This window comes from Pavona decussata, unplaced genomic scaffold (genome assembly GCF_977016875.1).
Source record: "Pavona decussata unplaced genomic scaffold, jaPavDecu1.1 SCAFFOLD_98, whole genome shotgun sequence".
In the NCBI taxonomy this organism is placed as follows: Eukaryota; Metazoa; Cnidaria; class Anthozoa; order Scleractinia; family Agariciidae; genus Pavona; species Pavona decussata.
This window is the reverse complement of record NW_028145514.1, coordinates 3850001-3863024: the sequence shown is the minus strand read 5'-3', so window position 1 is coordinate 3863024 and position 13024 is coordinate 3850001. Positions and strand designations below refer to the sequence as shown.

General features: G+C 39.5%; 1 protein-coding gene, 1 long non-coding RNA gene and 1 pseudogene across 3 annotated transcripts in view; 2 read left to right on the top strand and 1 right to left on the bottom strand.

The window, feature by feature from the left end:
• The first annotated feature begins 548 nt into the window (after window positions 1-548).
• Window positions 549-6905, top strand: LOC146472753 (uncharacterized; annotated as a pseudogene). The gene is made up of 2 exons (XR_014866568.1): window positions 549-686; window positions 3270-6905. The product of XR_014866568.1 is annotated as an uncharacterized LOC146472753 (transcript).
• Window positions 6906-7403: 498 nt separating this feature from the next.
• Window positions 7404-11781, top strand: LOC146472752 (uncharacterized). The gene is made up of 2 exons (XM_085119459.1): window positions 7404-7478; window positions 9813-11781. The coding sequence occupies exons 1-2, from the start codon at window positions 7452-7454 to the stop codon at window positions 10779-10781; spliced, it is 996 nt and encodes a 331-aa protein (XP_084975585.1). The 5' UTR covers window positions 7404-7451; the 3' UTR covers window positions 10782-11781.
• Window positions 11782-12138: 357 nt separating this feature from the next.
• Window positions 12139-13024, bottom strand: part of LOC146472751 (uncharacterized) — a 2544-nt gene continuing 1658 nt past the window's right edge. Inside the window, exon 3 of the long non-coding RNA XR_014866569.1 lies at window positions 12139-13024. This exon is cut by the window's right edge and continues 682 nt beyond it. This is a non-coding gene — a long non-coding RNA (uncharacterized LOC146472751).

The window sequence follows — 13024 nt, the reverse complement described above, 5'->3', positions numbered from 1 at the left end:
AATTCTGTTTTATGAATTAGTTATTTCCATACTGTCACAACGGAAACAAAATGACTATTGTATTGTTTTAACTCATTTACATTCAAACCACGAAGAAACAGTCACTTTGCCTTGATAATGATGGTAGTTACATCGATACATCGTACAACATAAGTTTTAATTTTTCTGTTGAAGTTTTTCATTTCAGAGTAAACCTCTAATCATACGACTTCGACGACTTCCACTGTTTCATTTTGACACTTAGCATTCTTGCCATGTATTTTTAGTTCTTAGGTCATGCAAACCAAGTTTGCCTTATTTTGATTTTTGTTTGTGCTTCATTTTTCACAATTCCGTTTTTATCCGTCGAACGGTAGCAGACAGCCTATCGAAAGCTCATTGTAATCTTGACCAGAGACCACTACTCTGTATGTGCCGTAAAATATGCCAGAAAAGCATCTACATGAATGTGCTGACATGGCGTCAAGTCAGGGTCACTAATTAAAATCACGAAATTAAAAAGAACGCCATGAGCCGTGCATGTCACTGTTGATAGCTGATATATAGTAAGCATTTCGCGGAAGCGGGAAGGGATCTTTCCCAATCGTTGCCGGTGAGCTTCCGTTTCAGTTTTAATCCGACGTGTTTTAACTGAACTACCAAACATAAAAAGAGAAAGGATGAGCCATCTGGAACACAACGAAAAGGTGAGCTCCAGTTCACGTCTCTGACTGATTGTAACCAAACAAATACTTGATCATGATAAAAATATCTGCATACGGTTTCTTTGACGATTATAGCAAAAACCACAGAAATTTTACCTTTTGCTTCAAGCCCAGTTGTTCGAAAGTCGGTTTACCCTAGGCGCGAGATTAAAAGTTTGGAACTGCAGAATTATCGCTATAGAAGGACATAGAACAGATCTATCTGAACCATATTTATTTATCATGTGCGGATTCACCTCTGAGAATTGAAACCCATAAACAATCCCCTAGCTTAGCTTAGTTCAGCTAAACTTAGCTCTCGTTTGAGGAGCTGGCAGGGGTCAAGATTTTATTCTCGTTTTCTTTCTGATCCTTTCCAGCAAATCAAAAATCAAACTAAAACTAATGTGCTTTTAGATTAGTTGCAACGTACGATTTCCGCCTTTTGCCCCATACGCTTTTGCACAGATCGTTTATGACTTGGTCACATGATATTGTTTTCGGTCTTTCGAAGTCACTGAAGATATCTTACAAACATTTTTTTTTTCCTGCACTGACAGCATTATTAATCCCCAAAGGACAAATCTTTATAGTTCTTTCTATATTACTGGTTTCTTCAACTAAATAATAAAGGGCCACGAACAGGCTATTTTATATGCAAAAAACCAAAAATAAGTAAAATGTCAGTCGACGGGGAAACAACCGAGAAAACGAAACCGAAATACCTTTTGTCTACGCGTCCAACGGAAGTGAACAAAAAACCGTTTTAATGGCTTCCCTTCACTGTTTAACCTACCATCAAGTGTTCCACTCGGCAAACTGAAGAGCCGTGATAAAATTGAGCCTGATTTTAAGTAATTATCTATTTCACTTCGCGAAAACGTTGCTCGATTCTCATCGAGAAGATTGCGCGGAACGGTGGGGTTTTTCCCGAGCTCAACTAAAGTAAACAACGCTTTTTAAAGATCTTCACTAGTTGGCTGGGCACCCAAAGGTATTTTCGGTGGAATTTTGTTTTCGGAACGCATATAGTGCTTCAGGAAAATTCAGTTTTAGTTGCGATTGAAAAGCTATATTTTTCCTCAGCGAACTGATTTCACCTCAAACCGTCATAACCTAACGTGCTTACCCTATCCCTCAGCTTGTTTTTGGAGGGGCAAATATGCCGTTTGACGTACAAAATACGGCCACCTAGCAATCTCGAAAAGCTAACGGCTCAGAATTCGGGGATACGATTTTCGGGGACTTCAATTTTCAAGTTACAAATCCAAACAAATCACAAATGAGTACGTAGCCTAAATATACGTTCAAAAGGGCATAAAACGAGACACCAATGACGTATTGTGCTCGAACGTTCTCTTTGGGTGCCCCTGTATGTTTCGACGCAAATATATATACGGTGAGATTCTTGTTACCAGTTTTCGTACCGTGTAAGAAACCTTGTAACATTTATTTAATTCTTGTCGCAAAGAAGTTGCATGTGACCGGAAATCACAATCGAAAGCGCAAGTAGATGATCCAACATCGAGAAGAAATTGCAATTGTGTTTACAATTTGGGACTTACAGAGCGTAAAGAAAAGTGCAGCAGGGTTTTTTTTCTTTCGTTTTGTTTTGTTTTGTTTTGCTTTTAATTTGTGATGCGAATACTTGAAGTGCAAAGAGACGAAGTATTTTAAGTTCAATCCAAGCATCTTTACCATAATTTGAGGCGTATTTCGCGGAAAGCCCTTTTGAATGTTAATATATGAAACATATACTGTTTGAACTGCGGATCAAAAATCAAATAGAACAAAGATCCTCGCAGTTTGTACGCAACTTAGCAGTTGCGCAAAGAAATAAAGCCTGAAAAAAATTCAGGCTTGAACAGGATTCGAACCCATGACCTCTGCGATGCCAGTGCCGTTGCTCTGGTCATATTGTGAGCCCTTTTGTTGCTAGAATGTTCTCCAGTAATCCTGTCGGTCTGTACGTGCGAACTTCGAAAGCCTATAACTTGTTTAATATTTTAGATAGAAATCGTCACAAAATTCGGTGAATTTTCCTGAAATTTATATTGAAACACTTAAATGTCGTTGAGATTCGATGTTACCATGGCAACTACTTTTTTCAGATAATGAATTTCACATTTAACGATTTAAGCCTATTTTGCTGTTACTCTGTTGTTCTGGTTACTTTTTGGTGACTTTCTGATGTTTTGGAAGAACTTAGAAGCAGTTTTTGGGACGGAATCCAACTCCAACCCCTGTCTAGATAGGGTTTCATATCGCAAATTATTCCACCTCGCTTCACATCAGATAGAAGCATTACCGGCCGCATAATATAACAAGCAGATAAAAAAATTCGTCGAATATAAGCGCCTCGCAGAGTCTGTAATGGGCATTCTCCTTCCCTAACTTAGCTTAAACTCACTCATAAAAAAGCCAGGAATTAAACCAGCTGCCGTTCATCTACAAGGAATTCTGGCAAAATTTTTCGACGAAACCCAAAGCGTTTAGATCGTCGTCTAGTTTGGGTATTGCTTTTGTCCCAGGTGCCTTTGAATTTGATCCCGGAAGTGACGATCATTCCTCCTTCTTCTACCGCAGGAAAAGCTACTCGAGAACCTTGAACGATTTGCAAATGCTGTCGCAGGATTTCTCAACAACTTCAAGTGGGCATGCGCTGTGTTGATCCTCGCGGCTCGCCTGGTTGGGATCTCCATGTTCACTACTTGGGCATGGGATTGTTTCTCCAGGGAATTTCAAACCACACCGCTTTGTGAGAATTTTCGTCTCTTTCCTCACCCTGCAAGCTTTGAAGCTGCCTGGCTTTTCCTGTGCGCTGCAAGTTCTTTTTTGTTGATCATTTATGCACGCCGTTTGTCTTCCTTCCCATGATTTCCGGCGGTTTTACGGCACATCTGCAGGAAAAAGTACTTCTGGAAGATCCTTATAACACTTATGTCAGTGTGTATTTACGACCTTCTGGTAATTCTACACGAGCCAAAAGCATCCAAAACAATTTCGTACGTGCTTTTCATGTCTGAAAAGTCTTTGCTAGTGGCACTGGTACTCTTCTTGAACTTTCTCCCATCAGTGAATCTGTCTCGAACCCCATCTACGCTGAAATTGGTGATTTATAAAGCAGCGTTACTCCTGTATGCACTTGAGGGTTACACCATGGCCATTCTTGGTTCGACAATTGCTGTCTACAACGTTCTCACTGTGTCGGATCCTCCTGGCACAGCTCTGACACACCCGACCTCTTCAAATGTCCAGAAAAATTGGACTCTGCCCAGCGCTCAGCCGTTACAAGGGGGAAACAATGGGGAGTCTACCGCGCATCCGCCAGACATGAAAGCTGTCGTTGATTTGATGCTCTTGATGACCAATAATGCGTTGAGATATTACTTAGCGGATTTCTTCTTTTCAAAGCTCTTTGATCACGATGTGGACATCTTGGGGGGCGGAACAAAAAGCATCTCTGAAAGTCTTGCAGTAAACAGAGCTGACGACATAGCTACGGCAGACACAGCGCACGAAACTCAAGAGGCGTCCACTCATATGATAAACCCTGTGTGAATGGAAGTGAAATCTTCAGATCGTTTCACATCCCCGGGGGGGGGGGGGGAGGGGGGCGGTGTACTCCCATATATGGGCTATATAGGTACGTGCCGCGAGATAGGGTATAGTTTTTGAGGTTCCCAGTCCTTAAATGGAGTATCATTTTTTCCTCATTTAGCAACGCGTTCCTGGATTAGTCATTAGATAGGGTACCTAAATTGTATCAGTTAAATTGAAACTTGTAAGCGCCACGTTTTACGAAAAAGAAATGGCTTTTTAAAACTGCCGTCCGCTTCAAGGTCCGCTGAAGTATCAGAAAAGCGATTTTCATAGAGATTTGTGTTCATCCGTGCACATTAGCCGTTGTTTGGGTCCCTTGAATAGGGTGTCATTTTTCGGGTTCGGTCCTTAAAAAGGGTATCCGTTTTCCCTTCCTTTACCCTTAAATAGGGTCAGGGTTCGAGAACCTTCGCGGCACACCCCTATCGAAAATTTTCGGGAGTACCCCCCCCCCCCCCCACGGTTCACATCGGACTCAGCATCTTTCAGATTAATAATAATAATAATAATAATAATAATAATAATAATAATAACTACTTATATAGCGCTTATCCAGTTTTGTTCTAAGCGCTTTACAAAGTTTTAAAAAATCATATCTGTTTAAAATAATTCGAAAAAAGATGATTGTTAAGTTTACGTTTAAAAAGATTTAAATTGTCATAAGAACGGATTTCGACAGGTAGTTTGTTCCAGAGTTCTGGGGCCGCTGGGGCCGAAACAGCAAAAGCTCTGGAGCCATACGACTTTAGATTATAGTTGACATGACACAGGCGAAATGCGTACGACGACCGGAGCATTCTTGAAGTTGAATAGCGGCGTATCAGGTCTTGTATGTAGATGGGGGACTGTTGGTGAAGAGCTTTGTGGGTGAGCAGAATTATTTTGAATTTAATTCGCTCGGAAACTGGAAGCCAGTGGAGGTCGAATAAAATAAGGCTTATGTGGTCATACCTGCGAGAGCCTGTGATCAGTCGAGCCGCGGCATTCTGTACTGACTGAAGCTTTTTAATGACATATTTCGGAACCTTGTATAAAAGAGAGTTACAGTGATCCAATTTGGAGGTTATAAAAGCGTGGACTAGAGTCTCAGTGGTTTTAGTGGATAGCAATTTTCTTATACGGGAGATGTTTCTAAGATGATAAAAGGCAGATTTACAAACAGAATTAACATGAGGGAGCATCGACATAGTACTATCAAAAACGAAACCAATGTTTCTGGAACATAGAGACGGCTGAATTGACTGCGTCATGCATATATTAAGGTGGGGCTCTACCTGAATTTGAGTGAAATTTGAAGAGGTTTTAAGAATGGATAGAAGAAAGAAAATGATTTTTGGAACACTAACAGACAGTGGATAACCACGCAAGAGCAACCCAGGTTGCTAGTGGACTAACTTGGTATCCGTCTATTAATTATTATCTACAAATTCTAATTTTAAAACTTCACTAAATCTTCAACATTTCTTATTTCTTTTAATTTTACCAATCCTTCAAGAAAAATTATTTCCTTCCAAATATACCTAAAAATCACACAAAAATTCATAAAACACCCCGAATCATTGATTTGTGTTATGAATGGAGGGTTTTTGTATTGCTTGAAGTGCAAACAAGATATTTCCATTTGACCGATTTTAAGCGGCGTGAAAACGGCTTTCAGGTGAACCCCCACCTTGAACGAAGTCAGAGTTAACAAAACCATCAGCAAGGCTTGTAGTCTCATGTTGCTGTGTACATACTTTTATAGGTGTCTCGATGAAAGAGAAAGTATTTATATTACGTTAGGCCTGTCATATGTACACGGTTAGAAGAAAGGTCAGTGTTATAAAATACCACGTTTAGGATCCTTACCATACCTAGGCAAAGCTGTGTCAGTTTTGATTTTGATACTACTTGGCTGCTGTCTCTAGCCTTATCTCGGATAAGCAAGCAAATTAGGAGATCACATTGGTATGTTAATTAGTACTATTGTCGTAGTTTTCCATTTTTCCATTGTAGTATACATCTATATAACGTCCATTATATCTTGCAAACCTAAAAATTGTATTGCTAAGTGATGTCCATTTAATGTATTTGTATAGAAACTGATGTAAATATTTATATACAGTAGAAACCCGCTTCACGGACACCCGCTTACTCTACGGACACCTCGTTACTCCAGACAGTATTTTTGGTGCAGTACCAAACATTTTCCTCCAAAAAGGGGGACCTCTAGAATAGGGACGCTTTCTCTGGTCCCAGCAGTGATCGTAATAATGGGATTTGACTGTACTTGTCGCATTTTTATATACCTTTATAGTGTTATATTCATTTACTTTGGTATTGAAATAAATACATCGTAAGAGAGCAGCTGTAGGTGGCCGCCTCAGAAAGGTTCCTGTTATAGTGTTTGGTTAGAAAACCAGACCTTGCAGGATTACTATGGTTACCCAGCTTCTAAGAGCACATCTTATTAAACAGAAAAGCTTATGAAATCTGTTCCCCATTCATTTTAAACAGCATGTAACACTAAAAGTTCTTCAAAATGCGTTTGTATTGCTGAAAGGCATCCACCGATTTCTGGAGAACATCATCATTATTGTTGTGACATTTTAATACAGCACAAAATATGGGAAACGCCGACAGGGTTTCATGAATACGGATGACACCCGTTATCTTTCATTTCTCGTGGGCTTTTACTCTACTTTAACTCGTTTCATGTTGTATTGTCAGTATTTTCTTCCAGCTCTAATGCCAGCAATTACTTTCACATTAAAACTCCTAGTATATCTTGTTCGCAGACATTAAAAACTGTTGCACGAAGCTGAACATATGACCTTCAAGACAGGCATTTGAAGAACTTTCTGGTCCGTGCAGGTCGGCAGGAATTTGAAACAGCCAAGCTCAAAAAGTTCAAAAGTGTTGAAGTTTTTTAATTCGCCGGCGAATACGGTGACGTTTCTGTCTTGCAAATAACGGAGATTGTGTGAACATAAAAAGGCACAAAAACAGCTAAAGGAATGTGCTAAAACCACCAGACTAAAAAGAACACCCTTAGCCCTGTCACAGTGGATAGCGCGGGATACTTTAATATCTCTCCCCAATCCTTCTTGGCCGGGCAGCTGCCGTTTCAGTTTCGATTTTATCCGACGTGTTTTAACTAAACTACCAAATATATATAGAGAAAGGATGAGCCATCTGGAACACAACGAAAAGGTGAGCTCCAGTTCACGTCTCTAACTGATCATAACCGTACAAATACCTGAAAAAAAGCGAAGTACGGTTTCTTTGACGATTACAGTAAAAACTAGAAGTAACCCCTTTTGCTTCAAAGCCCGGTTGTTTGAAATCGATTTACTCTAGACGCGATACCAATAGTTACCTAGTAAGGTTTGTAATTCTCTAATTGAAGCGGATTTTACTTGCTAATATGTAACTGTAGAATTATCGCCTTAAGAGAGATCTAAAGAACCCAAATCATTGCATTGCAAATTCACTGAAAATTGTAAACATTAATCCTGTCACAGCTAGTCGGCTTAGCCTAGTTTTGCTCTCGTTTCAACAACTGAGTTCAGGTTTCATCCTTGCTTACTCTCTGATTCTTTACTACTACACTTTTATACAAAACCAAAACTTATGTAATCTTTGTTATTTCCAACGACATTGGCCTTGCCTTATTCGCGTTTACACAGATCGGTATGACTTGGTCACATGAGATTGATTTTGGCCTTCCAAATTCAAAGATGTCTTACAAACAATTTTTTTTTCACTGGCGGGATGATTAAAAAAATTCCCAAAAGACGTATCTTTATAGTTCTTTTTATTGGTTTCTGTAATTAAACAATGGCCTCAAACAGGCTGTTCTCGCGATGGAGTCGGCATTTTCATATACAAATATCAAGCGCAATTAATGCGTCTCAGTCGACGGGGAAAACATGAAACCGAAATGCCTGTTGCAATTGTCACTAGTCCAACAATAACAACAGAGTCTTTTTTAATTACTTCCTTATTCTGTTCACCCTTTTATTAATTTTTTCGCTTTGTCAATTAGAGACATGACAAAATAAGGTCTGATTGTAAGTTTTATCTAATTCACTTCACGGTTAAGTTTACTGAACGTCGTTGTTTGATATTGCCGGAGAGTCAGGGGATAATGCAAAAGGTAAGCTCAACTAAAGTAAAGAACGCTTCCTAAAAGTATTCCCTGGTTGGCAGGGGCCTCCAATGTTCCTTTCAGTGGAATTTCTGTTCGTTATCTGTGATTTAAAAAGCTTTAGTCTTCCTTAGCGAAATGGAAGATTAAATTTGATCTTTAATGGTCATAAGCATGAAGAACTAGTCTCTCCGCTTTTTTGAATGGGCTTAAATGTAGTCGAAAGTGCAAGATACGGACACCTAGCATTTCGGGAAACCTAACGGATCAGAATTCGAGGATAAGATTCGGTAAAAAAATTATCGGAGACTTTTATTTTTAGGAAATGAATGCGAACAGATCCCTGTGAGGCACATAAAGAACGAAGTTAAACAATCTGGTTACAGAAGATAACATTATATAATTAAGTCAGTTTTACTCGAATCCTGATTTCTTTTTGGAATTGAGCTTTACACAGTAAGATTCTGGCTGTCAGCTTTCTACAATGCAATCATTTACTTTGCAATGTACATTCAATTCCATCGCAAGGAAGTCGTGTGTGACAATCAAAATCAAAAGCGCAAGAGATGCTGTAACATGGATATTTCGCTGATACCCTACTGAGGGGTTAATGAGAAATGAGGAAATTGTGTTCAGAATTTGGGACTTACAGAACCCAAAATGAAGGCGTAGTGGCTTTTCTGTTCCGAACAGTCCAAGTGAGGAGAGAGAAAGAAATTATTTTACCTTTAATTTCAGCGCCTTCGGCATCATTTCAGGTGTGTTTCGTGAAAAGCACTTTTGTCACCAGAATGTTCTCCAGGGAACCTGTATAGAAGAGGGGAGAAGGGGTGGAGGAGTATGCCCGTTCAGAGTTCAAACGAATTTAACTTGCTTAATATACCAACAAACGTCACAAGTTAAACAAGGTGAATTTTCCTGAAATTTTTATGGAAAAAATTGAATGCCATTGAAATTCGATGTTACTTTGCATGGAAACTACTTTTTTGTTTGTTGTCTCCTAGGATTTCAGTTTATTCCATTTTAAATGAAGAAATCTAACTTTCAGACAGCAAAATCTGATTTCATGTTTTGACCATCTTCCTATGACTGTGTAGTTCTTCTATCACTTTGTTCAATATTACTGACTTTATGAAGTTTTGTGAGAATCAGAAAATCCAAGATGGTGGATTATCCTCCAAGCCTTATTCTTATTTCCAACATGACAGTGTAAGGATTTTACTGAAACTCGACTCATTAAAAGCTAACAATCAAGTTGGCTGTTGTTCATATATAAAGAATTTGTCGACCATACTCGGAAAACCCGAAAACTTTACATTGTCGTCTAGTTTAGGTATCGTTTTGGTCCCGGTGCCTTTGTCCACAAGTGACGTTCATTCCTCCGTCTTCTGCTGCAGGAAAAACTACTAAAGAAGCCTGAACGATTTGCAAGTGCTGTCTCAGGATTTTTCAGCAACTTCAAGTGGGCATGCGCTGTGTTGATTCTCGTGGCTCGCCTAGTTGGGCTGTCCATGTTCACTATCTGGGCAATTGACTGTTTCTTCAGGGAATTTCAGACCACAGCGCTTTGTGCGCATTTTCGTCTCTTTCCTCACCCCAAAATCTTTGAAGCTGCCTGGCTCTTCCTGTGCGCCTCAACGTCTCTTTTCTTGATCTTTTATGTACGCCGTTTGCCCTCCTTCCCAGGAGTTTCCGTAGTTTTACATCACCTGTTCAGGAAAAAGTACTTCTGGAAAATCGTTCTAACACTTATTTCGGTGTGTTTCTACGATCTGTTTGTTATTTTGCACAAACCAAGTGCAGCGAAAACAATTTCGTACGTGCTTTTCATGGTTGAAAAGTCTTTGGCCGTGGCAGTGGTGCTGCTATTGAACTTTCTCGCTTCAGTTAAAAGTGATGTGTCTCAAAACAAATCTGCACTACAGTTGTGGATCTACAAAGCAGTGCTATTTCTGTATGCACTTGAGGGTTATACCATGGCCATTCTTGGCTCAATAATTGCTATTTACAAAGTCCTTACTGTGTCAGATACTCGTGGAATAGCTATGATAAAACTGGCCTCCACAAACGTCCACGAAAACCTGACTTTGGCCACTGCTCAGCAGTGGTTACAATGGAGAAACAATGGGTACTCTACGGAGGATCCGCCTGACATGAAAGCTGTCATTGATTTGATGCTCTTGATGACCAATAATGCGTTGAGATATTACTTAGCGGATTTCTTCTTTTCAAAGCTCTTTGATCACGATGTGGACATCTTGAGTGGCGGAACAAAGAGTATCTCTGAAAGTCTTGCAGTAAACAGAGCTGACGACATACCTACGGCAGAACCAACTCAAGAACTGGACAGGCGTCCGCTCACTTAACAAACCTTGTGTGAATGGGAGTGAAATCTTCCGATCGTTTTTCTTCCGACTCGCCCTGTCTAAGACTGACTGTGTTATGCATATTTTCATCATCGAAGAGACAACAAAACCATTGGTAGGGCTTGTAGTCTTATGCTGCTGTGTAAATAGATGTGGCGACAAGATACAGTATTTTTATTACTACAGATATACACTGTCAGAAAAAGGTCGGAGGTCTATAATGCTGGAAATGAAAGACGTTTAGGATTCTTGCCGTGCGAAGGCAAAGCTTTGTCACCTTTGATGTCAATATTTAATGGAGAGCTGCTACCGCAAACCTTATCTCGAGTATGAAAGCGAAGTATAAGGTTTACAAACAATAGACAGCATAAGCATAGCATGCAGCGAGCCTTAAGCGAAAAGTAATTATATTAAATACATGTGAGTAGTAAATTTTTGAACAGGTAGGACAAATCCAGTTAGGACGATCTTTTGATGAAGTGTAACCTCTTGGTATATCAGCTCGCTGACACGAGATTATTGAGCTTCCTTTTAGTCTCCGATACATCTTGAGCCCTACACTGTATCAATCAATAAGTATATCGAGTATGTATGTTGGGAGACTGGAACGACGCGAAAGACGGCGGACACGCTCTTAAGTGTTCCTCCATCTTCTAGGTAATGCAAGAGGTATGCAAAGGAAGATAACATTCTAAACAAGCAAAAGGATTATAAAGGTTATGAAAAAATGGAAACGAAATATCAGTTGCTCACTTGTTCAGCCGTATTCAAATACTTGGAATAACCTTCCAGTTTCCCCTCGTACCAACAGACTTTCTGAGACAGCTTGTAAACATCTTACTTAAACTTAAACGGCCAGTACACTAAATAAATGAGATTCTCTACGCCTATACTATCAATGATTTCCGTACACTGAAAATCTCTAATTGTACTGCTTTACTTTTCTTTGTTGTAGTTCCAGCAGTTTGAAGTCGGTATTGCCTATGATACTAGTGCGTTGTTGTTTTGTTTGATTGCTGAAGCTTCCTTGTTCCTGATCAGATTAGTATGATAATTAATAGTCTTGTCGAAGTTTTCCATTTTTTCATTGTATATATTTATATAACGTCCATTATATCTTCTATATTGAAAAGGCGCACTTGATCTGGAACCTAGCTTCACCTTTTATTGTGGTTCACATATATAGCTAAGTGCTGTCCGTTTAACGTATTTATTTAGATATAAGTATTTTGATAAAATATTTGAGATTGTACGCGCGCTCTCATTGGTCGATAGGTGTGTTTAGATGAGAGCATGTAAACACGGTTGTGACGTCATGCTTTCTGCGTCTCCCGGCACAATTTGAAAACATTTCAAAGCTTTCGCAACACTCGAAAAGTAATTTCAAGTACAAATGGTGAAAAATTTTCCCAAAATTTTGATCGGGGTGTGCCTATATCCTCCCCTCTGAACCCGAGGGAAAAAAAGCAAAAGAAAGAAGAACCACAGCGCTTTGTCTGCCTCGCTAGACGACCTCGTCGAGGGAGCTCAAGTGAAGGCGACAAAATAAGCAACAAATACGCAGTAAACATTTTCCAAGGTAATTTTTGCATCTGAGTATTACAATAAAATTTCCTAAAAGACATTCTTTATTCAAAAAATGTACATGAAAACGAACACAAAACTATATGCTACAGACTATAAATGTTTCAAATCAAACTTTGTACGGCCCGTTGCCGTGTTTTGGCTGTCAAATTTGTATAAAATGTATTTTCTCCGAGACTTTCTCAGCGTAATAATCTACTGCTACGATTACTATTACCAGCAACAACTTCACAGTCTGGATCCGCTGCTTGTGCTATGATTCCTAAACAGCAAAACTTCACAAGGCACGATGAGCGACTCGACTTCTCGGCCATCTCAGGCTGCCACGTCGGGCAAGTTCACGTAACTTTCAGGAGCGACCATGCACAGTGACATTCATTTTCAGCTTAAATAAACTAGTCATCTTGAAGTTCTTTCCTTACAGAATCGTATATTTTGAACATTTCTTCTAGTATTCACCGAATGTTGGGTATTGTTCTGTAAGATTTACGAAAATTCAAAGCTGAAATCGCCGTCATCCACACGGGGCTCGCTGACGCTTGCCACAAATTTCAACATGATTTTGACTTTTATAACGCAAATTTTGATTGGTTCATGTGTTGTCAGATGCGCGTTTTCATTGGCTAGTAGCAAAAATGATTGTCCAAAGCGTGTACTGA

What these genes read in the sequence shown, in the direction of transcription:
- LOC146472752 (XM_085119459.1), top strand. Translation starts at nt 7,452, where the DNA reads ATGAGCCATCTGGAACACAACGAAAAG. An exon ending in ATCTGGAACACAACGAAAAG is followed by an intron (nt 7,479 to 9,812) that starts GTGAGCTCCAGT and finishes CTTCTGCTGCAG; the next exon opens with GAAAAACTACTAAAGAAGCC.